The 22,859-nt window shown below is 37.5% G+C and overlaps 1 protein-coding gene across 1 annotated transcript; it reads left to right on the forward strand.

Moving 5' to 3' along the window:
* Nucleotides 1-479: 479 nt before the first annotated feature.
* hsf2 (heat shock transcription factor 2) lies at nt 480-14,394 on the forward strand. Its single transcript, XM_042503839.2, has 12 exons — nt 480-659; nt 1,116-1,224; nt 3,070-3,197; nt 4,075-4,199; nt 4,371-4,446; nt 5,966-6,027; nt 6,381-6,459; nt 6,606-6,724; nt 6,847-7,137; nt 7,460-7,556; nt 8,288-8,354; nt 9,603-14,394. Exons 1-12 carry the CDS (start codon nt 567-569, stop codon nt 9,950-9,952), a joined length of 1,596 nt encoding a protein of 531 aa, XP_042359773.1. The 5' UTR covers nt 480-566; the 3' UTR covers nt 9,953-14,394.
* The last annotated feature ends 8,465 nt before the right edge of the window (nt 14,395-22,859 follow it).

Below are 22,859 nucleotides of genomic sequence, written 5' to 3' on the forward strand. Positions count from 1 at the left end.
TGCTAAATTAGCACAAACCAGCTGACAAAATAGAGGACCTGGAGCAGTATGTGTCAGCTACTTTTCATTGCTATTTTGTTGGGTGGGCAAGAAAGTAGATTAGTACAGTGGGACACACCCTCTTCCAATAAAATGAAAGTAGCAGAGGACTTTTATTTTGACAAAATTAGATAGTTACACCATAAATTGACTTTGAAAGTGTTTAAAACCTATGCATTTGTGCCAGAGCAATGGTTTGGCCCCTGATTATTTCTTCTCTCCACTGATAAACATTCCACAAGGGGCCCATTCAGCATGTTTGCCGAGTGAGAAAATGCCTGTTTCTGTGTGTTTCCTGCACACTCATTCATGCCTCGTCTCTAGGTTCTGCAGATATGTGACCTCTTTATGTTGAATAAACCACGCCATCTCTGCTTTTGTCTGCATGGGACTCCACGTGAGGACTCTTCCCCGACCAATCAGGTCCCGTTCACCGGAACCGGAAGTTATAAGCCTTTAGTGTTTTTTCAAAGCGACATACTTGACCAGCTGTTCAGTCGAGGTGTTGTTCTCGTTAAATTTGCGAGATGAAGCACAACTCGAACGTCCCGGCTTTCCTCACCAAGCTGTGGACGCTTGTCGAGGATGCAGACACCAACGAGTTCATCTGCTGGAGCCAGGTAAAGCCAAAACTGTTAGCCGTTAGCTAGCATGCCAGTTAGAAAAGCTAACGCAGGGCAGAAAACAAGTTAGCAAGGGGGATTAGCCTTGAGTTAACATAGCGTGTGTGTAGCATGTCGTCACACCACGCTTCTAACAATGAGTAGTAAGGGTTTAAAAGTCGCTAATTTCACGCCACCTAACGCTCGGAAAGCTTAACATTAACTTTTAGCTAGCAAGTCATTCCCCTTCGTTGTATAACGTTACCTGCTGGGGAGCCAGCATAACGTACTTAGCCAAATCCAGGCTCTGCGTCATGCGAGCATCAGTTCCTCCTAGTTTTTTTTTTTTTTTTTTTGGCAGCGAGTCACTACGAAGCTGTGTGTGTGTGCATGTAGTGAAATGAGTCTCAAAAATAAATGAGCGGTCCCCTGAGACGCTGTCCTGACTGCCATGGTTCTGCTGGTTGTTTCCAGGAGGGCAACAGTTTCCTCGTGTTGGACGAGCAGCACTTTGCCAAGGAGATCCTGCCCAAGTTCTTCAAGCACAACAACATGGCCAGTTTTATCAGACAGCTCAACATGTGTAAGACTGCATCCGTCACCTTGTCTTAGTTTTCACAAATCAGAGTGTCAGCAGTCGGTGCATTGCAGTGATTTCAGGGTGACTCAGTGTCTGTTAGATATAGCTTTTTGATTCTAGCTTCTCTGGGTTTGTCTGCACCCACACTAACAACCCAGATGGCTGCCACCTATACTAATAAATTTAGTGTTAATGCAACTATGACAAACGAGTGTGGCAGGTGATTGCCCTAGTGCTGATTCACCTTTATTCAGCCAAAACGCAGAGGCAGAACCATTTAGGGCTGCAATGAGTTGCTATTTTTGCTATCAAACAGATAATTCTGTCTATTGATCAATTAGTTTTGTCTTTAAAATGTCACAAAATTTAGAAAAAAGTCGCTGTTATAATTTCCCACGGTTTACATTTTTTTTATTACAACATCAAATGATTATCAAAATAGTTTTTTTGTCAAATGATTCATTGATTTATCATTGCAGCTGCAGTGCCAGGACTTATAGAGTGTAAAACAGAGCTGGATAAATGCATGGGCAGATAGTGTGGTAACCATGGTAACCAACAGGCCTGATGTAAACACTGAATCAGCTCTTAGCCACAGTTACTTTACATGACTCTAGTGCTCAGTCTCTGGGTAATTATGGTTTTAAACTGACTGAATTATGAAATTCAGTAGCAGAGCATAGGAATATGCATGAGCCAACACACGTATCACAATGTGGCAAAAAAAGTCAAATCAATTATAGTGAATTGTAATAATAGTAATTAAAACCGATTAACTGTGTTTCAATGTATGTTTAATATTTAGAATGTGCATTTATCCTACCCATTGATAACACAAATTTGCACTCTTTATTTTGACAAAATTTAGGACATTACCATGAACTAATGCAAGTGTTTGATGCTCAAAATTTTCCAGCAGATGACACCCAGTAATCCTTGTGCTAGAGGAATAGTTTGGCCCCTGTTTATTTTCCGTCTGCTTAAAAAACATAGCAAAAGGGAATAACTCACATGTTAATGAAGCAGTGGGCGATGTGGATAAAATCCTCTGACAGGATGCATGATTTTACTTTGCAATATTTATATATATTAAGTCAGTAAAGCTTCTGCAAAATCATATGAGAACTAAACACACAGGGATGTCTATTTATATATTACGGTGAACTAAATACATGACAAATTAAAATTCCTCATTGCACCAATTAAAAACTCAATATTGATATAAAACAGTCCTTTGCAGTGATTTGCATCATTGTGCAAAATAGTTAAACACCATCAAATATGTTAAAGTACTACTTACCACAGTGTAAACAATATGTTATAGTGACTAATCCATACTATATGATATCATGGTACACACTGTCATATTGCTTGAACAGATTATACACTGTACCATGTCATTCAATACAACACATAACACCTGCAGTTACTGCTGACACTGTATCAGAGATGTTTTAGTTGTTTTTTGACACAGTTTAATGGTGTTTTATTGAACTATACTGTCAATTGTTTTTTTTTTGTTGTTGTTTTTTTACATATACCTCCTCCAAATATCAAGTTAAAGAAATCAAAAGAGCATCAGTGTACATCACATATCATCTCCTTATCAGATCTGTCTCACTATCAGCCACATGTAGATTATAAACACAGTCTTTACCACTATGGCAACATGAAGACATCTCTATATTTTAATGCCTTCTGATCACGTGACAACCCAGATATAGAGTGTGGATAAAGGCATTTGCACATACGTACATAAATGTAGGAGGGTGCGAAATGTGTTCACCTCTCTCTCTCTGTGTGTGTGTGTGTGTGTGTGTGTGTGTGTGTGTGTGTGTGTGTTTGCAGATGGATTCCGTAAAGTGATGCACATTGACACAGGTATTGTAAAGCAGGAGAGAGATGGTCCAGTGGAGTTTCAGCACCCCTATTTCAAACATGGACAGGACAACCTGCTGGAGAACATCAAAAGGAAGGTGAGGTGGAGACATCTCTCTGTTCAGCTATCAACAAAATTAATCCTTTCAAATTGAGCCAAAGACACAGTGACAAAATTTTGAGACAACTCTGTCCTACATATTCCACTGTCTTACCTTATATACTGAGCAGTGAGGCGGTGTAATGGCGTGAAATTCCTGCCTTGAAGAGGCAGAGCAAAGGGGGTTATTGTTAACCCAGGGTTAGCCTATGCCAAGGGCTATATGACACTGCACTTCTTCTAACTCCGAGTTTACGTGCAGTTGGAATACGTAACTCATCTTAATTCCAAAATTCATATAAGATGAGATGAGATAATCCTTTATTGGCCCCACAATGGGGAAATTAACATTATTACAGCCGCAAAGGTATAAAATAAGGTATGTAAAAGATAATTAAAGCACAAAGAACAATATAAATCATATAAACAAGACACAAAACGCAACAGTTAAAAAAACTGCAACTTTTAGCCCTGGGTTAAGTCCGTTTTTAGTGAATACTCCTGCAACTCAAGGTCAGCACTACTCTGGAGCAGGGCTAGCAAACCCCAGGCTAAAGTTAGGGTTAGCTATACCCTGAATCCATCATGGTTCTTCCATCGTTTTTGTAGCCCCAGGCTAACAGGTCCCTTTGCCCAGGGCTGAGAGAAGTATGAAACACACAACAAAGAAAACATGATTTTTGGTCTCCATGTAGGAAGTGCTTATTAAAGCAAATGAAATATTTTGTCTGCTTAAAGACTTTTGACGCCTATATCTGGTTCATGTCATGTGCAAAACTCATACATATTCCTTATGTCACAGTTTTGCTGTCCTTCATGCTTCCAGTGTGAAGATGCTATAAGAGGAAGATTTGATTGTACTTTCTGTCTTCCAGGTTTCAAACACTCGGCCAGAGGACAACAAGATTCGACAGGAAGACCTGACCAAGATCTTGGCGAGCGTTCAGAGTGTTCACAGCAAACAGGAGAACATCGACGCCAGGCTGGCAACACTCAAGAGGTGAGTGTTAAGTTCTGCACAGGTCATCCCACCAATATACCATGAGTAGTACAAGACATTTTAGAGACAGATTCTTGCATTAGCACTGAAAATTGTCATTTAACAAAAACCAAAATGAAGCTACAGGAACGACTGTACTTAGCTGTGAGTGAGACTTGTTTTGTTGTTTAGGGAGAATGAAGCTCTGTGGAGAGAGATCTCCGATCTGAGACAGAAACACGTCCACCAACAGCAGCTCATCAAAAAGGTGAGCACTACTCTGGAGTCTTCAGTTTACTTTCACAAACATGCCTTGCGTAAAGCACTTTTATTTCAATTAATAGCAGTAGTTAAAACCTTTCACAATCAATTTAACAGGGAAAAACTGTTATCTAAGCAGTCTGTCAGTCTGTGTGAGTATTTATACTCAGCGCATGCTTGTCGGCTGTAGTCATTAATTGCACTTTTAGACACTTAAATGGATGGTGAATCATTCCCAGAAGAACCATCTTTGATTGTGTGATGAGTGCTGCAGGAATGATGTTTTTTGTAGCCCAACCCATAGTGAACACGGTTTTGGATTATTGCAAAAAGTAAGCTCTGTGGGAAACAAACATTTATGTTCCTTTTGTTCCATTTTGTTCCACAAATTTTGAAGCGTGAAGTTAGGCTACAAACAAGCTGCTCCACGGTCTCATGACTTCAGTGTCACCACCACTAACTGTACATGTGAGGATGTGATTGGCAGGATGATGTTTAACCCTCGGGGATTGTGAGGCGCATTTTACGCGCTTGTCATTCTTTTTTTAAATAATTTTCGCTGTGTTTATTCATATGGCAACATTGTGTATTATTGTTTAATCTGGGAATTTCTAGCTCAGCTCCTACAATAAGTCCAAAATACACAGTAAACAAAATTATTACATACTGTACATACTGCTAAATGCAAAAAATGCACCATTGAAACCCGTTCAAACTGCAATTTTTGATCCCACCGCCATCAAAGCATAAAAACATTTATTGTATTATTTTTGGGGGGTCTGTCTGGGCTTTTGCCATGGAATTTATAATTATTACAATTTTCCACCGGATAATGTCCTTTTTACCATATTTGGCATATGGAGAAAATGCAATCCACTAGGTGCACCTTCACAATCAATGTTGCTGCAAATCATTGGCATGTCTGAGGCTGTTATAATTGTAAAAAAAAAAAAGTACTTTGCATGTTGTATGTATAAAATATTTAATTTTGTTGTGGTTTTTAACATAGTGGAAACATAGGGTCATTGTGAAAATTAATGAATATTTGATATTTATGATTAGGACTGATGTTGGTTAAAAAAAATAATTTCGATGAAAGTAGAAAATAATATTTAAGTATAATTCCTTTTAAAGCTTGATTGTGAAAAGTACATTTTTTGTGCAGAGCAATACGAGTGTGTGTAATATTAAAGCAGGCCCTAACGGTTAATGTGATAACCTCTGTAGTCTCCTTAAGACACGTAAAATCTTCAAAATTCGCGAGTGCTGTATTTACTGATGTCTTTTACGTTGTTTTATGTCCTTGTGTTAACCACAGATCTTATTTCAGGTCTCTAACTAAAAACCTCTTGTCTCTAGATGAGGGAACCAAAGTGCAAAATGCTTTTGTGGCACTGGATTGATTACTTTTAGGAAGGGAAGTCTAATGTAACCACGGTCAGCAGGTGTTCTGTTTTATAACTGGCATCGAAACTGTAAATCCAGTTGCATTTTCTGTTGAATCACAGAGAATGTTCTCTTTTCAGCTGGTACACTTCATCGTCACATTGGTACAGAACAACCGCATCCTGAATTTAAAACGCAAAAGGTGAGTTCACACTGTCAAGAGTGGCACTGATGGTCACTCATTATGATTATTGGGTGAGACTTTTCAAAAAGCCACCACCAAAGTGCTGCCACATAAAATATAAAGAGCTGTCAAAGTGTTTTGCAATTCACTACAAAACTGATAGCTTGTATTTATTTTCTGACATTGCGATGGAGTTAAGTCACCTAAATGATCACAGCTCCTACATGATTAATTTATGTTAAAAACTGTCATTGTTATATTTTTGTCTTTAACAGCTACACTGTTAACCAAGTAAGATTTCCAGCACTTCCATGATGTGAACTCTAGCCTGTTTGAACTTTAGATGTTGATCTGTCTTCCTCCTCTGACAGGCCAGTTCTTATGAACAGCAATGGAAAGAAGTCCAAGTACATCCACCAGATGTATAATGACAAAGTGTGTGTGGAACAGGTCAGTAAACAGCAGTACCCAGTGATAAGATCATGGGACGAACCACCTAAAGTGAATCTGTTTTTGTATTTAAATGGATGATATTGAGTATGTGTTTTGTGAGAACACATTTTGAAGTCCACATCTTGGTCGTGTGTCCTGTTTAGTCGTCTGTCAACAGTTTGGGTGGCGTAAAGGGCTCTGAGATATCAGACGACGTTATCATCTGTGATGCTGAGGTGGCGGCTGAGATCACAGAGGGGTCACCCAGAACCTACGAGCAAGGGTGAGACTATTTCCTTTGACTCCTCAGTGATGCACTGTTTAAAATGCTAGAGCAGCGTGAGGGAATATTCAGCAGCGTCTCTCCGTCTTAATGAAATGCTGTTTGAAAATGTCGTCCCTCAGTGATGTGGAGATTGTGGAGGTAGAGTTGGACAGCTGTGCGGTGCTACCAGCTGAGGCGGAGGTGAGCCCCACCCGCACAGACGACATCAAACAGACAGACGCTGGTGTGTCAGCAGCAGCAGCAGCAGACGACAGCCAGAGGAGCAGCACTTTAGACAGCAGCGGAGCAACCAGCAGCGCCCTGCAGCTTAATAAACCCTCAGGCCTGAGTCTGGAGGATCCCGTCAAGATGATGGACTCCATACTGAACGAGAACGGAGCAATATCACAGAACATCAACCTGCTGGGCAAGTAAGTGTTAACCTAAATTACTATTCTGTCTTTTCTGAGTCTTTAGCCCTTTTCTTACATTTAAGATCATTCTGTACAGTAACGGTAAAAAAACACGGTCACAGACTCTGCATTAAAACATTAAAAGTTAGTGAAAAAGCAGAACCCCTTTTCAAGTAGATACTGCCTCCTTTCCTTTTCCTAAAACTAATATAAATGTGCTGTAATCACTCAATATGTTTATACTGTGGCCGTAGTATAATATATAATAACACGAAAGTCCCTGTAGCTCACAACCATAGTAGTAATATTGCCTTTGCCCCTTGTGTGTGTTTGCTGTCAGGATGGAGCTGATGGACTATCTGGACAGTATCGACTGCAGTCTGGAGGACTTCCAGGCCATGCTTTTTGGAAAACAGTTTGGCATTGACACTCTAGAGGTAAAACAACATCACTCACACACAAAACCAAACTATATTAACCTGATCAATAACACAACACGTCTAATCGTTTGTATTTCAACGTTGTGAATGAGCTCAAAACTGGGTGCGATTTTTGTACAGTGGTGAAAAGAAAAGGATAAGTTTGTTTCTTTTGCTTTATTTAGAACAAAGAGTAGTGCAATTGTCAGACAACAGACACAATTCCCCTGCTGGGGACTGATATCACACGTTGGTTTCTTTGGTGAACTATTTTCATTTTACAATAATAAACATTTTAACGCTTGTGTAGAAAGTACCCCAGAAATGAGTCCAAAAACCTGAAAACCGTTAGCATTTCAGCACACTAATGAATTTAACACGAATTTAATATGGCACGCAATTCATTCCAGTCATTTCAGATATCCCTCTCAGATGCCTTTGTGTCGTTATTGTGTATTGCTTTGCTCACAGTGTCCCCCATTTTTGTAGAAAACGATAACAATGGCGTCTTATTCAAGTTAAGTTTATAAAAGGTTAAAAGCGCATGCAACAGGTCAAGCTTTAAGTGAAATTTTAGAGCGCCCTCTGTTGTGTTCAAATGGAAACAACTTCAGTCTCCTCATAAACTGTCTGTTGCACTTAACAACAACAGGAGTTAACAGTCTCTTAATGGATAAAATGTTTAAATGAGCACACAAAGTTTTGAAGCTACTTTTTTTACTCATTGTTTCCTCTCCATGTGTTTTCAGGAGGCTGTGTCTTCCAAAGAGAACGCAACACAGCTGAACAGGAGCAAGACAGAAGAAGTCAACACAGGTCAGTGAAGGAAACGCACGCACGCACACACACACACACACACACACACACACACACACACACACACACACACACACACACACACTTTTACATTCTGCAGCTGCACCACCACCCTGCTCACTCAGAAATATACACTTAATCTCAAATATTAAAAGAATTATGTTTCATTAGTGTGAACAATCACATCATTAGTGATGGAGATCATTTTTTATTGATCTGACACATCTGTAAAGCTTCATCCCAATTTTTACAATATAAACTGACATTACACGTTATGTGCGATCAATATTTTAGTTGAACAGCCCAAACAAACTGACACATGTCTTCAGAGGACATGCAGAGGTTTGATTCGCGTCTGTGTTATATCTGAATGTGAGCGTGAAAATCACTGCTCAAAGAAATTACTGACGGCACATAAAAGTGGTAACTTTGGATTGTCCAGAGTAACAAACTAATATCCAGCCAGGGTTTTCTTGCATATGGCAAAACTGCGCTTTGATCTGCATTTTGATTCAAGACTGAATCAATCAGGAGACGAAACAGCGTGTGTGACTCACGCCGGCTCTGTCAGAGGGAGGAGACACAAGGCAAAGTGTCTATTAAACACAATTGCAAGATGACTGTGTTTCCACTGAATGATGGTATGCGACGTGATAACATTCCAAGAAGCGTGGCGATGGATGTTCAAAACATTAGCAGGTTTATGTCTATCGCAGCCGGAGCACAGGCCCTCGCTATTTGCAATCGAAAGCGACGTGGGAGTTGCCACATCTGTTTTTTTGGGAGGTGGGAGGTGATAGTCCAACTTTCAGATAATGAATTCAACTTTCTCGATGCAGTAATCACCTCTTGTAGCGCCTGTGTTTCCATTGCAGTGTTGTGAAACATGGCTTTTTTGAATCACTGGAAACCACCTCTTGTGAGTGTAAAAACTTTTTGAAATTTTTTTTTTCTTTTTGATTTGACGTGTTTCTATTAGGTGTATTTTATATTCGCAATTTCAGTTTGTGCACTTTGACGGTGAATGGAAACCTGCATAGAGATAAACTCAGGGTTTGTTGAAGAAAACCTGCCAGCAAGAAGGTTAATTTAACAGTCAGTTACCACAGTAACCACCTCAAGTTACCCCTCTCTCTCTGAAACGGAAAACTCAGAGTTTCCCTAATTTCAGGGTTACTTTACTAAGAGTTTTCACCAAACTGCTTTGTGGAGTACACCCCAGGCTCACCTCAGGTGTCTTGTCTTCAGATAAGCAACTGATCCAGTACATCTCCTGCCCCCTGCTGGCCTTCCTCGATGGGTGCATTCCTCATTCAGAGCTGGATCTGGCCACCGGCAGCAGCAGTGGCACCAGCAGCAGTGCCAGCTCCTATAACACCCACCTCCAGCCCTGTTCCAGCTCAGGTGCTTCTGTGGAGGCCGAGCCGCCCTCAGAGCTCCTGGATGCCAGCCTGGAGTCCAAGCAGCCAACCCGCAGCTCCCTGATCCGCCTGGAGCCTCTGACAGAGGCAGAGGCCAGCGCAGACACACTCTTCTACCTGTGCGAACTGAGTCCTCCTGCAGCGGAGGCTGACTCCACCCTGCTGGACAGAGCGTGAGCTGGTGTGGCAGCGATGTTGGTCCCCCTCCATCCTTCAGACAATACTGACTTTGTGTGTTAATGTGCACTCACCTCTCTGGCCTGGTGTGTGTTTGCTGAGAAGCAGTAAGAGGAGTGAAGAAAACAACAGGCTGGTGGAAGAACAGCTGCAGTTTGTACCATGTGCATTTTTTTTTTTTACATTTTAAGACTTTTGCATTGAAGATAACATTTGAATTGCAGAAATAAGCCACATTTTCATCAAAAATAGTAATAATAGCAGGTTATTAACATTTTTAGCACAACTGATTCAATTTCTGTGGAAAAACTTGGAGTCAGAGAGCATGGAAAAAAGGCTCATGCAAAATGTAAAAATTACATTACCTAGTGGTGCTAGGTAAGCTAGCGATAGATCCACACTTCCTTCTGCGTGGTGATACAGTTTGCGGGTGTAGTTCAGTAGAAAGACAATAGTTCCTACATGAAACAGCTCACAACTACATCTGTGGATTATCTTGAGTAACCAGGTCATAGTTTCAGGAAATAGTGAGTTTGAAATGCTTTTTTTTTCTCTCTGGGGCTAGGGGGGTTTTGGACACCACAAGGCAAGTGCCGTCTAGTTCCATACTCATCTCTACAGCCGATATCTCCAACACTTAGTAACTCACACCAAAACAATGTTGATAAATAGGACTACAAATAAGAGGAAAAATATGTATTTTGGATTTTTGGGTAAACTGTCTCTTTATGGATAATAAACCTGTCATAAGACATAGGTAAAGATGATGCTCACACCTTTAGGTTATAATCATCACATTGAACTTTTGTTCTTTGGTATCACCAATAATCCCAAAAATTGTTATTGCGGTAATATCCAAATTTATTGGCAACTTTATACTTCCTTTTTTACATGGAGAGTGTGGTACAAAAACACTAAAAAATTCGAATTGCCAGTGGATATAAAATGAGAAACAAAGTGACCAAACTCATGAAAAATAGCTTTGTTTTTACTTCTGTCAATAATTTTTTGGGCATTACTATGGCTCATAGTATCTTATCAACATGGTCCCAGTAGACCAAATCATAATGTATGTCCACAATAAACCCCCCCACCCCTGCATCATCTACATAAAATCAAATGCTGCTATTCTAAGAATATTTTCATTGCCATCAGACAGCCCTTTCCAATAGGGAACTGAAGCCGTTATCTCAAAGCCACCAGACTCCATTGCCAAAAAACACTAATTTTACCTCGCAGAACACAGGAGTTTCTTAGCTTCTGTGCTGGTAAAGTCGGTCTATCAAAGCAAAGCAACACAGAACATAAAATAAGCACAGCAGCAACATAAGATAGGTCAGACCACCATGTTTAACTATACGTATATCTTTAACCATTACAGTTATGGCTGAAAATGACAACAAGAAAAAAACAAGTTCCGATTTCATATATCTCCAAGATTGAAATCAGTTATCAGCTGTCTACTTGTTGTTGTCGGTACGACGTCACGGTGATTCAGTCAGTATCCGCTGAACAGTCACGCTCTCTGCTGTCCATTCATGTACACACACACATTCACTGTGCAGTGTATTAAAAGCCTGTTAACATAAAGGCAAAAAGTTCTCTCATCAAAACTGTCCTACATGTATAGCACATCTGACATTTTCAAAATAAATGCATGGCATGTCATCAAGCCTTTAAATAGAGTGAAAACTGAGCATAGACAGGTTAGGGCCCAAAAGGCTTAAGAGCTCTGCTGTTGTGTCTGAAATTGATGATAGTAGCACCTTATTTCCATGATGTCAATGATTTCTTCAACGCAATGCTGTAAAATGTAAAAAATGACATGGTAAGCACAAACTGTGGCTTGTATCAGCGCCGGACACACCTGGATTCTCAGCACAGCTTCATCTACTCTGCAGTATCTTCACCATCAGTCAGTGAGGAGACGTCTTCACCAACCCATTTTAACACACCGAACCTATGTATGTACTCGTGAAAATGTATTTATTCTGATTTTTGTTTTTGTTTATCTTTTGCTACATTTCTGTCCACAGAGCTGAGACTCTTCATAAAGCTACATTCCTCAGATAGTATTGTGTTTAGCCGGGGCTCTCCTCTCTTTGAGTTCAGACCAGAAAAAGACTTTTGTTCCATTAGTTTAATGAAAGCAGCATTCTAGAGAACTGGGACATCACTCTGTGCTCTGAGACAAACTTTATAAAGTAGATGATTGACAAATGCACCACGTTTAACAAAAAAAAAAAAAAAACGTTTCTCAAAGGAGTAATGTCTATAATTTAGTGGGATCTATTGGCAGAAATGGAATCCAATATTCATAACTGTGTTTTCACTTATGTGCGATCAACTGAAACTATCCACTCGTCATTTTTTGTTCCCTTAGATTGAGTCCATCATATCTACCTTTGTGTTACATCCAGAGTGCTGGGACGCTGGGACACATTTCACATCTTCAACCGCCTGGTTGAGTTTGGGGGTTACCCTTGTGCCTTTAGCGCTACCAGTCAGGGGGACAGAGGCTTGATTGTGTATAACCAGCATCGCATCACAGCCCCCTCACCAGAAACCTTGAGTACAGAGCTGAACTTCTTACAGGTGTTTCTTTTAAAAGAGTGTATTAGGCCTCATATAATCTGTGGGACAGATCATAAAGGTCAGGGTAGCCCTGCTTAAAATAATTAACCTATCCTCCATATTTACCACAGACTGATATTTACAAAGGAAAGGGAAGATGTCTTCAGGCTTTTATCCCTGTCACATGATACATGGTGCGCATTGCTATGTTCCAAAAGTTTAATTTTGTTTATTTTAGGGCACAGCCATCGCACTCTAAAAAAATAAATGTTTGAGAACCCTTAGGTGTTGCAACAGCATCATGCTTGCTTTTGAGTGCATGTACAAGGGCATCTACATTGGAAACATGGATTTGAAGGGTGCAAAAAACACAGCATGCTTACAGGCCCGTAGACTATGGATAGATGAAGAGAACTGGATACAGTGTTGGCGGCAGGGCCTTCATTCCTTTAGAGTTGCTCAGCTGGGTTTGAAGACAAAAAGGTGCAATGGTAGCATATAAAATTTCCTGTATAATCGGCATTGTTGCCCCATCACTGGGCCCATCTAGCAGGCACACTAGAGATTTCCACCAGCCAAGCTGGATACATCTGGTTTAGCGCTCTGCTAACTTGAATGGGGATAAAAAATTATGTGACCCCTCAAGACCTTTGAAATGTTATCAGATCAAACTGACCAAAATGAGTCACTTTGCAGGAGTTGTGATGCTTGAAAAATTGTCTCTTTCTCCATGTAAGTGTGTGGGGAAAATCTTTTGGGGCCCAATGGCATCACATGAGGGACGCAGAGGTTGTAATTCCACTGTTTGGCTACCACGAAAATTGGCTTCAAAGCCCGGGACACTTCCATAAACTAATTGCAGCACCATGTTTCTGTAGAAGCCCAGAACGGAAAACCCAACAGTGGGCTTTCTGCATTTTTATGTTACTTGAAGGCCATCGTAGGTTCTCTACAAGTTTGGAAAGTGAAGGTTATTCAGTTGAATGCAATCTGCAACCTCACTGCTAGATGGCACTAAATCCAACGTACTGCTCCTTTAAGACATACATAAGACGTAAATGTGAATGCTGAACCTGTCTACATTTCCTTGGTATGGAAAATATCTCCACTTTTGTGTGTGAGTGTGTGTGTGTGTGTGTGTGTGTGTGTGTGTGTGTGTGTGTGTGTGTGTGTGTGTGTGTGTGTTTGTTTAGATTCCCCCAGTAACTTAAGACTTGCTGTGTGAGTATCCAGCAGGTGATGCTTCCGTCCGACATGCTAAACATACTAAACATACGCGGGTCCATTCGATGTTTCGGTCAACTTAGTTTTCTTTAGTAGCAAAGTTTCTTGCGCTCACAGTTTGCATCGCCTTCGTCAACATACTTGAACATTAACAAAGACGTGTTGTCCCAGTTGTCAAGAATGAAAAAGCAGCTAAAACACACAAATTTATTGTTTTTAAAGGAACCTTAGTTTGTGTCAACACCTAGTTGTCGCTTAAAAATCCCCCAAGCTTCTTGTTTAACATGTGGACACACCAGAGATTTGAGAGAAAATAGAGTCTGTGTTTCATATGTGAGCTGAACTCAGAGCCCTGATCACACAGCTGTAAATGATTTCACTCTTGTGGTGTTGAGTAGCCTCAAAACGCTGATGTTGTGATAAAGGGAACATCCTCTCCTGTCTCTCTTTACTGATATAGAAGTGCCTGCATCCTTTCTCCGTTTCTTCTGGTAGAGCCACACTTACTATGACTGATACCGTTTATAGTTTACTGTGCATGGCCACAGAGATCACTTGTCCTCTCTGTGACCTGCCCGCATTTCACAAGCTGTCTGTCATTGTTGCAAGCTTTGCAGTTACAATAAAGCAAATGCTACAGTGTACATTTGTGGTTCATTTGGAGAATCATTGCCTAGGAGACTAAAGCTTTTACGAGGATCTCTATTTATTGACTCTGGTGTTTTACAACTTTGACCTCTCAGATTAGGATTGATTTTCAAAATAAAAGTCCAACGACTGACAATTGTTTCCACTTTGTATGCAATGATGCGTCTCTACAAGCTATAATATGTCGTTTTTAGCCATTTTTGGGACATGTCAAAATTTGACGTTTTTGCCATACTATAGTATGCGATTTTTGGAATTTTTTTCAACATGCTAAAATATGACGTTTTTAGCCCTTTTTGGGAATTGTTTCCACTTTGTACACAATGATGAGTCTCTACAAGCTATAATATGTCGGTTTTTTAGCCATTTTTGGGACATGTAAAAATTTGACATTTTTGCCATACTATAGTACGTGATTTTTGGCCATTTTTTCAACATGCTAAACGATGAAGGTTTTTTTTGTCCTTTTTTGTCAACTGTTTCCACTTTGAACACGATGAGTCTCTACAAGCTATAATATGTCGTTTTTAGCCATTTTTGGGACATGTCAAAATTTGACGTTTGTGCGATTTTTGGCCATTTTTCAACATGCTAAAATATGACGTTTTGGGCCTTTTTTGGCAATTGTTTCCACTTTGTATACAATGATGAGTCTTTACAAGTTATAATATGTTGTTTTTAGCCATTTTGGGGACATGTCAAAATTTGTCGTTTTTGCCATACTATAGTATGCGATTTTTGGCCATTTTTTCAACTTGCTAAAATATAACGTTGTTGGCCTTTTTTGGCAATTGTTTCCACTTTGTATACTATAGCACTTCTCGACAAGCTATAATATGTCGTTTTTAGCCATTTCTGGGACATGTCAAAATTTGACGTTTTTGCCTTACTATAGTATGCGATTTTTGGCCGTTTTTTCAACATGCTAAAATATGACGTTTTTGGCCTTTTTTGGCAATTCTTTCCACTTTGTATACAATTATGAGTCTCTACAAGTTATAATATGTCGTTTTTAGCCATTTCTAGGACATGTAAAAATTTGACATTTTTGCCATACTATAGTACGTGATTTTTGGCCATTTTTTCAACATGCTAAAATATGACATTTTTGGCCTTTTTTGGCAATTGTTTCCACTTTGTATACTATAGCGCTTCTCTACAAGCTATAATATGTCGTTTTTAGCCATTTCTGGGATATGTCAACATTTGACATTTTTGCCATACTATAGTATGCAATTTTTGGCCATTTGTTAAACTTACTAAAATATGACGTTTTTGGCCATTTTTGGCAATTGTTTCCACTTTGTATACAATTATGTGTCTCTACAAGTTATAATATGTCGTTTTTAGCCATTTCTAGGACATGTAAAAATTTGACATTTTTGCCATACTATAGTATGCGATTTTTGGCCATTTTTTCAACATGCTAAAATATGACATTTTTGGTCTTTTTTGGCAATTGTTTCCACTTTGTATACAATGATGAGTCTTTACAAGTTATAATATGTCGTTTTTAGCCATTTTGGGGACATATCAAAATTTGACGTTTTTGCCATACTATAGTATGCGATTTTTGGCCATTTTTTCAACATGCTAAAATATGACATTTTTGGCCTTTTTTGGCAATTGTTTCCACTTTGAACACGATGAGTCTCAACAAGCTATAATATGTCGTTTTTAGCCATTTTTGGGACATGTCAAAATTTGACATTTTTGCCATACTATAGTATGCGATTTTTGGCCATTTTTTCAACATGCTAAAATATGACATTTTTGGCCTTTTTTGGCAATTGTTTCCACTTTGTATACAATGATGAGTCTTTACAAGTTATAATATGTTGTTTTTAGCCATTTTGGGGACATGTCAAAATTTGTCATTTTTGCCATACTATAGTATGCGATTTTTGGCCATTTCTTCAACTTGCTAAAATATAACGTTTTTGGCCTTTTTTGGCAATTGTTTCCACTTTGTATACTATAGCACTTCTCTACAAGCTATAATATGTCGTTTTTTGCCATTTCTGGGACATGTAAAAATTTGACATTTTTGCCATACTATAGTACGTGATTTTTGGCCATTTTTTCAACATGCTAAAATATGACATTTTTGGCCTTTTTTGGCAATTGTTTCCACTTTGTATACTATAGCGCTTCTCTACAAGCTATAATATGTCATTTTTAGCCATTTCTGGGACATGTCAACCTTTGACATTTTTGCCACACTATAGTATGCGATTTTTGGCCATTTGTTAAACTTACTATAATATGACGTTTTTGGCCTTTTTTGGCAATTGTTTCCACTTTGTATACAATTATGTGTCTCTACAAGTTATAATATGTCGTTTTTAGCCATTTCTAGGACATGTAAAAATTTGACATTTTTGCCATACTATAGTATGCGATTTTTGGCCATTTTTTCAACATGCTAAAATATGACATTTTTGGCCTTTTTTGGCAATTGTTTCCACTTTGTAACCAATGATGCGTCTCCAGAAGCTATAATATGTCATTTTTAGCCATTTTTGGGACATGTCAAAATGTAACATTTTTGCCATACTATAGTATGCGATTTTTGGCCATTTTTTCAACATGCTAAAATATGACGTATTTGGCCTTTGTTGGCATTTGTTTCCACTTTGTATACTATAGCGCTTCTCTACAAGCTATAATATGTCGTTTTTAGCCATTTCTGGGACATGTCAACATTTGACATTTTTGCCATACTATAGTATGCGATTTTTGGCCATTTTTTCAACATGCTAAACCATGATGTTTTTGGCTTTTCTGGGAATTGTTTCCACTTTGTATACAATGATGAGTCTTTACAAGTTATATTATGTCGTTTTTAGCCATTTTGGGGACATGTCAAAATTTGACGTTTTTGCCATACTATAGTATGCGATTTTTGGCCATTTTTTCAACATGCTAAAATATGACATTTTTGGCCTTTTTTGGCAATTGTTTCCACTTTGAACACGATGAGTCTCAACAAGCTATAATATGTCGTTTTTAGCCATTTTTGGGACATGTCAAAATTTGACGTTTGTGCAATTTTTGGCCATTTTTCAACATGCTAAAATATGACGTTTTGGGCCTTTTTTGGCAATTGTTTCCACTTTGTATACAATGATGAGTCTTTACAAGTTATAATATGTTGTTTTTAGCCATTTTGGGGACATGTCAAAATTTGTCATTTTTGCCATACTGTAGTATGCGATTTTTGGCTATTTCTTCAACTTGCTAAAATATAACGTTTTTGGCCTTTTTTGGCAATTGTTTCCACTTTGTATACTATAGCACTTCTCTACAAGCTATAATATGTCGTTTTTTGCCATTTCTGGGATATGTCAACATTTGACATTTTTGCCATACTATAGTATGCGATTTTTGGCCATTTGTTAAACTTACTAAAATATGACGTTTTTGGCCATTTTTGGCAATTGTTTCCACTTTGTATACAATTATGTGTCTCTACAAGTTATAATATGTCGTTTTTAGCCATTTCTAGGACATGTAAAAATTTGACATTTTTGCCATACTATAGTATGCGATTTTTGGCCATTTTTTCAACATGCTAAAATATGACATTTTTGGCCTTTTTTGGCAATTGTTTCCACTTTGTAACCAATGATGCGTCTCCAGAAGCTATAATATGTCATTTTTAGCCATTTTTGGGACATGTCAAAATGTAACGTTTTTGCAGTACTATAGTATGCGATTTTTGGCCATTTTTTTAACATGCTAAAATATGACATATTTGGCCTTTTTTGGCAATTGTTTCCACTTTGTATACTATAGCGCTTCTCTACAAGCTATAATATGTCGTTTTTAGCCATTTCTGGGACATGTCAACATTTGACATTTTTGCCATACTATAGTATGCGATTTTTGGCCATTTTTTCAACATGCTAAACCATGATGTTTTGGGGCTTTTCTGGGAATTGTTTCCACTTTGTATACAATGATGAGTCTCTACAAGTTATAATATGTCGTTTTTAGCCATTTTGGGGACATGTCAAAATTTGACGTTTTTGCCATACTATAGTATGCGATTTTTGGCCATTTTTTCAACATGCTAAAATATGACATTTTTGGCCTTTATTGGCAATTCTTTCCACTTTGTATACAATTATGCATCTCTATAAGCTATAATATGTCGTTTTTAGCCATTTTTGGGACATGTCAAAATTTGACATTTTTGCCATACTATAGTATGCGATTTTTGGCCATTTTTTCAACATGCTAAAATATGACGTTTTGGGCCTTTTTTGGCAATTGTTTCCACTTTGTATACAATGATGAGTCTTTACAAGTTATAATATGTTGTTTTTAGCCATTTTGGGGACATGTCAAAATTTGTCATTTTTGCCATACTGTAGTATGCAATTTTTGGCTATTTCTTCAACTTGCTAAAATATAACGTTTTTGGCCTTTTTTGGCAATTGTTTCCACTTTGTATACTATAGCACTTCTCTACAAGCTATAATATGTCGTTTTTTGCCATTTCTGGGACATGTCAAAATTTGACGTTTTTGCCTTACTATAGTATGCGATTTTTGGCCGTTTTTTCAACATGCTAAAATATGACGTTTTTGGCCTTTTTTGGCAATTCTTTCCACTTTGTATACAATTATGTGTCTCTACAAGTTATAATATGTCGTTTTTAGCCATTTCTAGGACATGTCAAAATTTGACATTTTTGCCATACTATAGTACGTGAATTTTGGCCATTTTTTTAACATGCTAAAATATGACGTATTTGGTCTTTTTTGGCATTTGTTTCCACTTTGTATACTATAGCGCTTCTCTACAAGCTATAATATGTCGTTTTTAGCCATTTTTGGGACATGTCAACATTTGACATTTTTGCCACACTGTAGTATGCGATTTTTGGCCATTTGTTAAACTTACTAAAATATGACGTTTTTGGCCTTTTTTGGCAATTGTTTCCACTTTGTACACAATGATGAGTCTCTACAAGCTATAATATGTCGTTTTTAGCCATTTTTGGGACATGTAAAAATTTGACGTTTTTGCCATACTATAGTATGTGATTTTTGGCCATTTTTTCAACATGCTAAACGATGATGTTTTTGGCTTTTTTTGGCAATTGTTTCCACTTTGTATACTATAGTGCTTCTCTACAAGCTATAATATGTCATTTTTAGCCATTTTTGGGACATGCCAACATTTGACATTTTTGCCATACTATAGTATGCGATTTTTGGAATTTTTTTTAACATGCTAAAATATGACATTTTTGGCCTTTTTTGGCAATTGTTTCCACTTTGTATACTATAGCGCTTCTCTACAAGCTATAATATGTCTTTTTTGGCCATTTTTCGGACATGCAAAAATCTGACATTTTTGCCATACTATAGTATGCGATTTTTGGCCATTTTTTCAACATGCTAAACGATGATGTTTTTGGCTTTTTTTGGCAATTGTGTCTACTTTGTATACAATGATGAGTCTCTACAAGCTATAATATGTCTTTTTTGGCCATTTTTGGGACATGTCAAAATTTGACATTTTTGCCATACTATAGTATGCGATTTTTGGCCATTTTTTCAACATGCTAAAATATGACATTTTTGGCCTTTATTGGTAATTGTTTCCACTTTGTATACTATAGCGCTTCTCTACAAGCTATAATATGTCATTTTTAGCCATTTTTGGGACATGCCAACATTTGACATTTTTGCCATACTATAGTATGCGATTTTTGGAATTTTTTTTAACATGCTAAAATATGACATTTTTGGCCTTTTTTGGCAATTGCTTCCACTTTGTATACTATAGCGCTTCTCTACAAGCTATAATATGTCGTTTTTGGCCATTTTTGGGACATGTCAAAATCTGACATTTTTGCCATACTATAGTATGCGATTTTTGGCCATTTTTTCAACATGCTAAAATATGACATTTTTGGCATTTTTTGGCAATTGTTTCCACTTTGTACACAATGATGCGTCTCTACAAGCTATAATATGTCATTTTTAGCCATTTCTGGGACATGTCAAAATTTGACATTTTTGCCATACTATAGTATGCGATTTTTGGCCATTTTTTCAACATGCTAAAATATGACATTTTTGGCCTTTATTGGTAATTGTTTCCACTTTGTATACTATAGCGCTTCTCTACAAGCTATAATATGTCATTTTTAGCCATTTTTGGGACATGTCAAAATTTGACGTTTTTGCCATACTATAGTATGCGATTTTTGGCCATTTTTTCAACATGCTAAACGATGATGTTTTTGGCTTTTTTTGGCAATTGTGTCTACTTTGTATACAATGATGAGTCTCTACAAGCTATAATATGTCGTTTTTAGCCATTTTTGGGACATGTCAAAATTTGACATTTTTGCCATACTATAGTATGTGATTTTTGGCCATTTTTTCAACATGCTAAACGATGATGTTTTTGGCTTTTTTGGCAATTGTGTCTACTTTGTATACAATGATGAGTCTCTACAAGCTATAATATGTCTTTTTTGGCCATTTTTGGGACATGTCAAAATTTGACATTTTTGCCATACTATAGTATGCGATTTTTGGCCATTTTTTCAACATGCTAAAATATGACATTTTTGGCCTTTATTGGTAATTGTTTCCACTTTGTATACTATAGCACTTCTCTACAAGCTATAATATGTCGTTTTTAGCCATTTTTGGGACATGTCAAAATTTGACATTTTTGCCATACTATAGTATGCGATTTTTGGCCATTTTTTCAACATGCTAAAATATGACATTTTTGGCATTTTTTGGCAATTGTTTCCACTTTGTACACAATGATGCGTCTCTACAAGCTATAATATGTCATTTTTAGCCATTTTTCGGACATGCAAAAATTTGACATTTTTGCCATACTATAGTATGCGATTTTTGGCCATTTTTTCAACATGCTAAACGATGATGTTTTTGGCTTTTTTTGGCAATTGTGTCTACTTTGTATACAATGATGAGTCTCTACAAGCTATAATATGTCTTTTTTGGCCATTTTTCGGACATGCAAAAATTTGACATTTTTGCCATACTATAGTATGTGATTTTTGGCCATTTTTTCAACATGCTAAACGATGATGTTTTTGGCTTTTTTTGGCAATTGTGTCTACTTTGTATACAATGATGAGTCTCTACAAGCTATAATATGTCGTTTTTAGCCATTTTGGGGACATGTCAAACTTTGACATGTTTGCCATACTATAGTATGCGATTTTTGCAAATTTTTTCAACATGCTAAAATATGACATTTTTGGCCTTTATTGGTAATTGTTTCCACTTAGTATACTATAGCACTTCTCTACAAGCTATAATATGTCATTTTTAGCCATTTTTGGGACATGTCAAAATTTGACATTTTTGCCATACTATAGTATGCGATTTTTGGCCATTTTTTCAACATGCTAAAATATGACGTTTTTGGCCTTTTTTGGCAATTGTTTCCACTTTGTATACTATAGCGCTTCTCTACAAGCTATAATATGTCGTTTTTAGCCATTTTTCGGACATGCAAAAATTTGACATTTTTGCCATACTATAGTATGCGATTTTTGGCCATTTTTTCAATATGCTAAACCATGATGTTTTTGGCTTTTTTTTGGCAATTGTGTCTACTTTGTATACAATGATGAGTCTCTACAAGCTATAATATGTCGTTTTAGCCATTTTTGGGACATGCAAAAATTTGACATTTTTGCCATACTATAGTATGCGATTTTTGGCCATTTTTTCAACATGCTAAAATATGACATTTTTGGCCTTTATTGGTTATTGTTTCCACTTTGTATACTATAGTGCTTCTCTACAAGCTATAATATGTCATTTTTAGCCATTTTTGGGACATGTCAACATTTGACATTTTTGCCATACTATAGTATGCGATTTTTGGAATTTTTTTCAACATGCTAAAATATGACATTTTTGGCCTTTTTTGGCAATTGCTTCCACTTTGTATACTATAGCGCTTCTCTACAAGCTATAATATGTCGTTTTTAGCCATTTTTGGGACATGTCAACATTTGACATTTTTGCCACACTGTAGTATGCGATTTTTGGCCATTTTTCAACATGCTAAAATATGATGTTTTGGCTTTTTTGGCAATTGTGTCTACTTTGTATACAATGATGAGTCTCTACAAGCTATAATATGTCTTTTTTGGCCATTTTTGGGACATGTCAAAATTTGACATTTTTGCCATACTATAGTATGCGATTTTTGCAAATTTCTTCAACATGCTAAAATATGACATTTTTGGCCTTTTTTGGCAATTGTTTCCACTTTGTATACTATAGCGCTTCTCTACAAGCTATAATATGTCTTTTTTGGCCATTTTTCGGACATGCAAAAATCTGACATTTTTGCCATACTATAGTATGCGATTTTTGGCCATTTTTTCAACATGCTAAACGATGATGTTTTTGGCTTTTTTTGGCAATTGTGTCTACTTTGT

This window comes from Plectropomus leopardus, chromosome 16 (assembly GCF_026936395.1).
Source record: "Plectropomus leopardus strain MGB_pleo_1.0 chromosome 16, ASM2693639v1, whole genome shotgun sequence".
Classification (NCBI taxonomy): domain Eukaryota; kingdom Metazoa; phylum Chordata; class Actinopteri; order Perciformes; family Serranidae; genus Plectropomus; species Plectropomus leopardus.

Excerpts from the sequence above, each read along its gene's own strand:
- hsf2 (XM_042503839.2), top strand. The coding sequence starts at position 567 with ATGAAGCACAACTCGAACGTCCCGGCTTTCCTCACCAAGCTGTGGACG. Across the intron at positions 4,447-5,965 it reads AACAGCAGCTCATCAAAAAG|CTGGTACACTTCATCGTCAC; the intron begins GTGAGCACTACT and ends TTCTCTTTTCAG. Across the intron at positions 8,355-9,602 it reads GACAGAAGAAGTCAACACAG|ATAAGCAACTGATCCAGTAC; the intron begins GTCAGTGAAGGA and ends TCTTGTCTTCAG.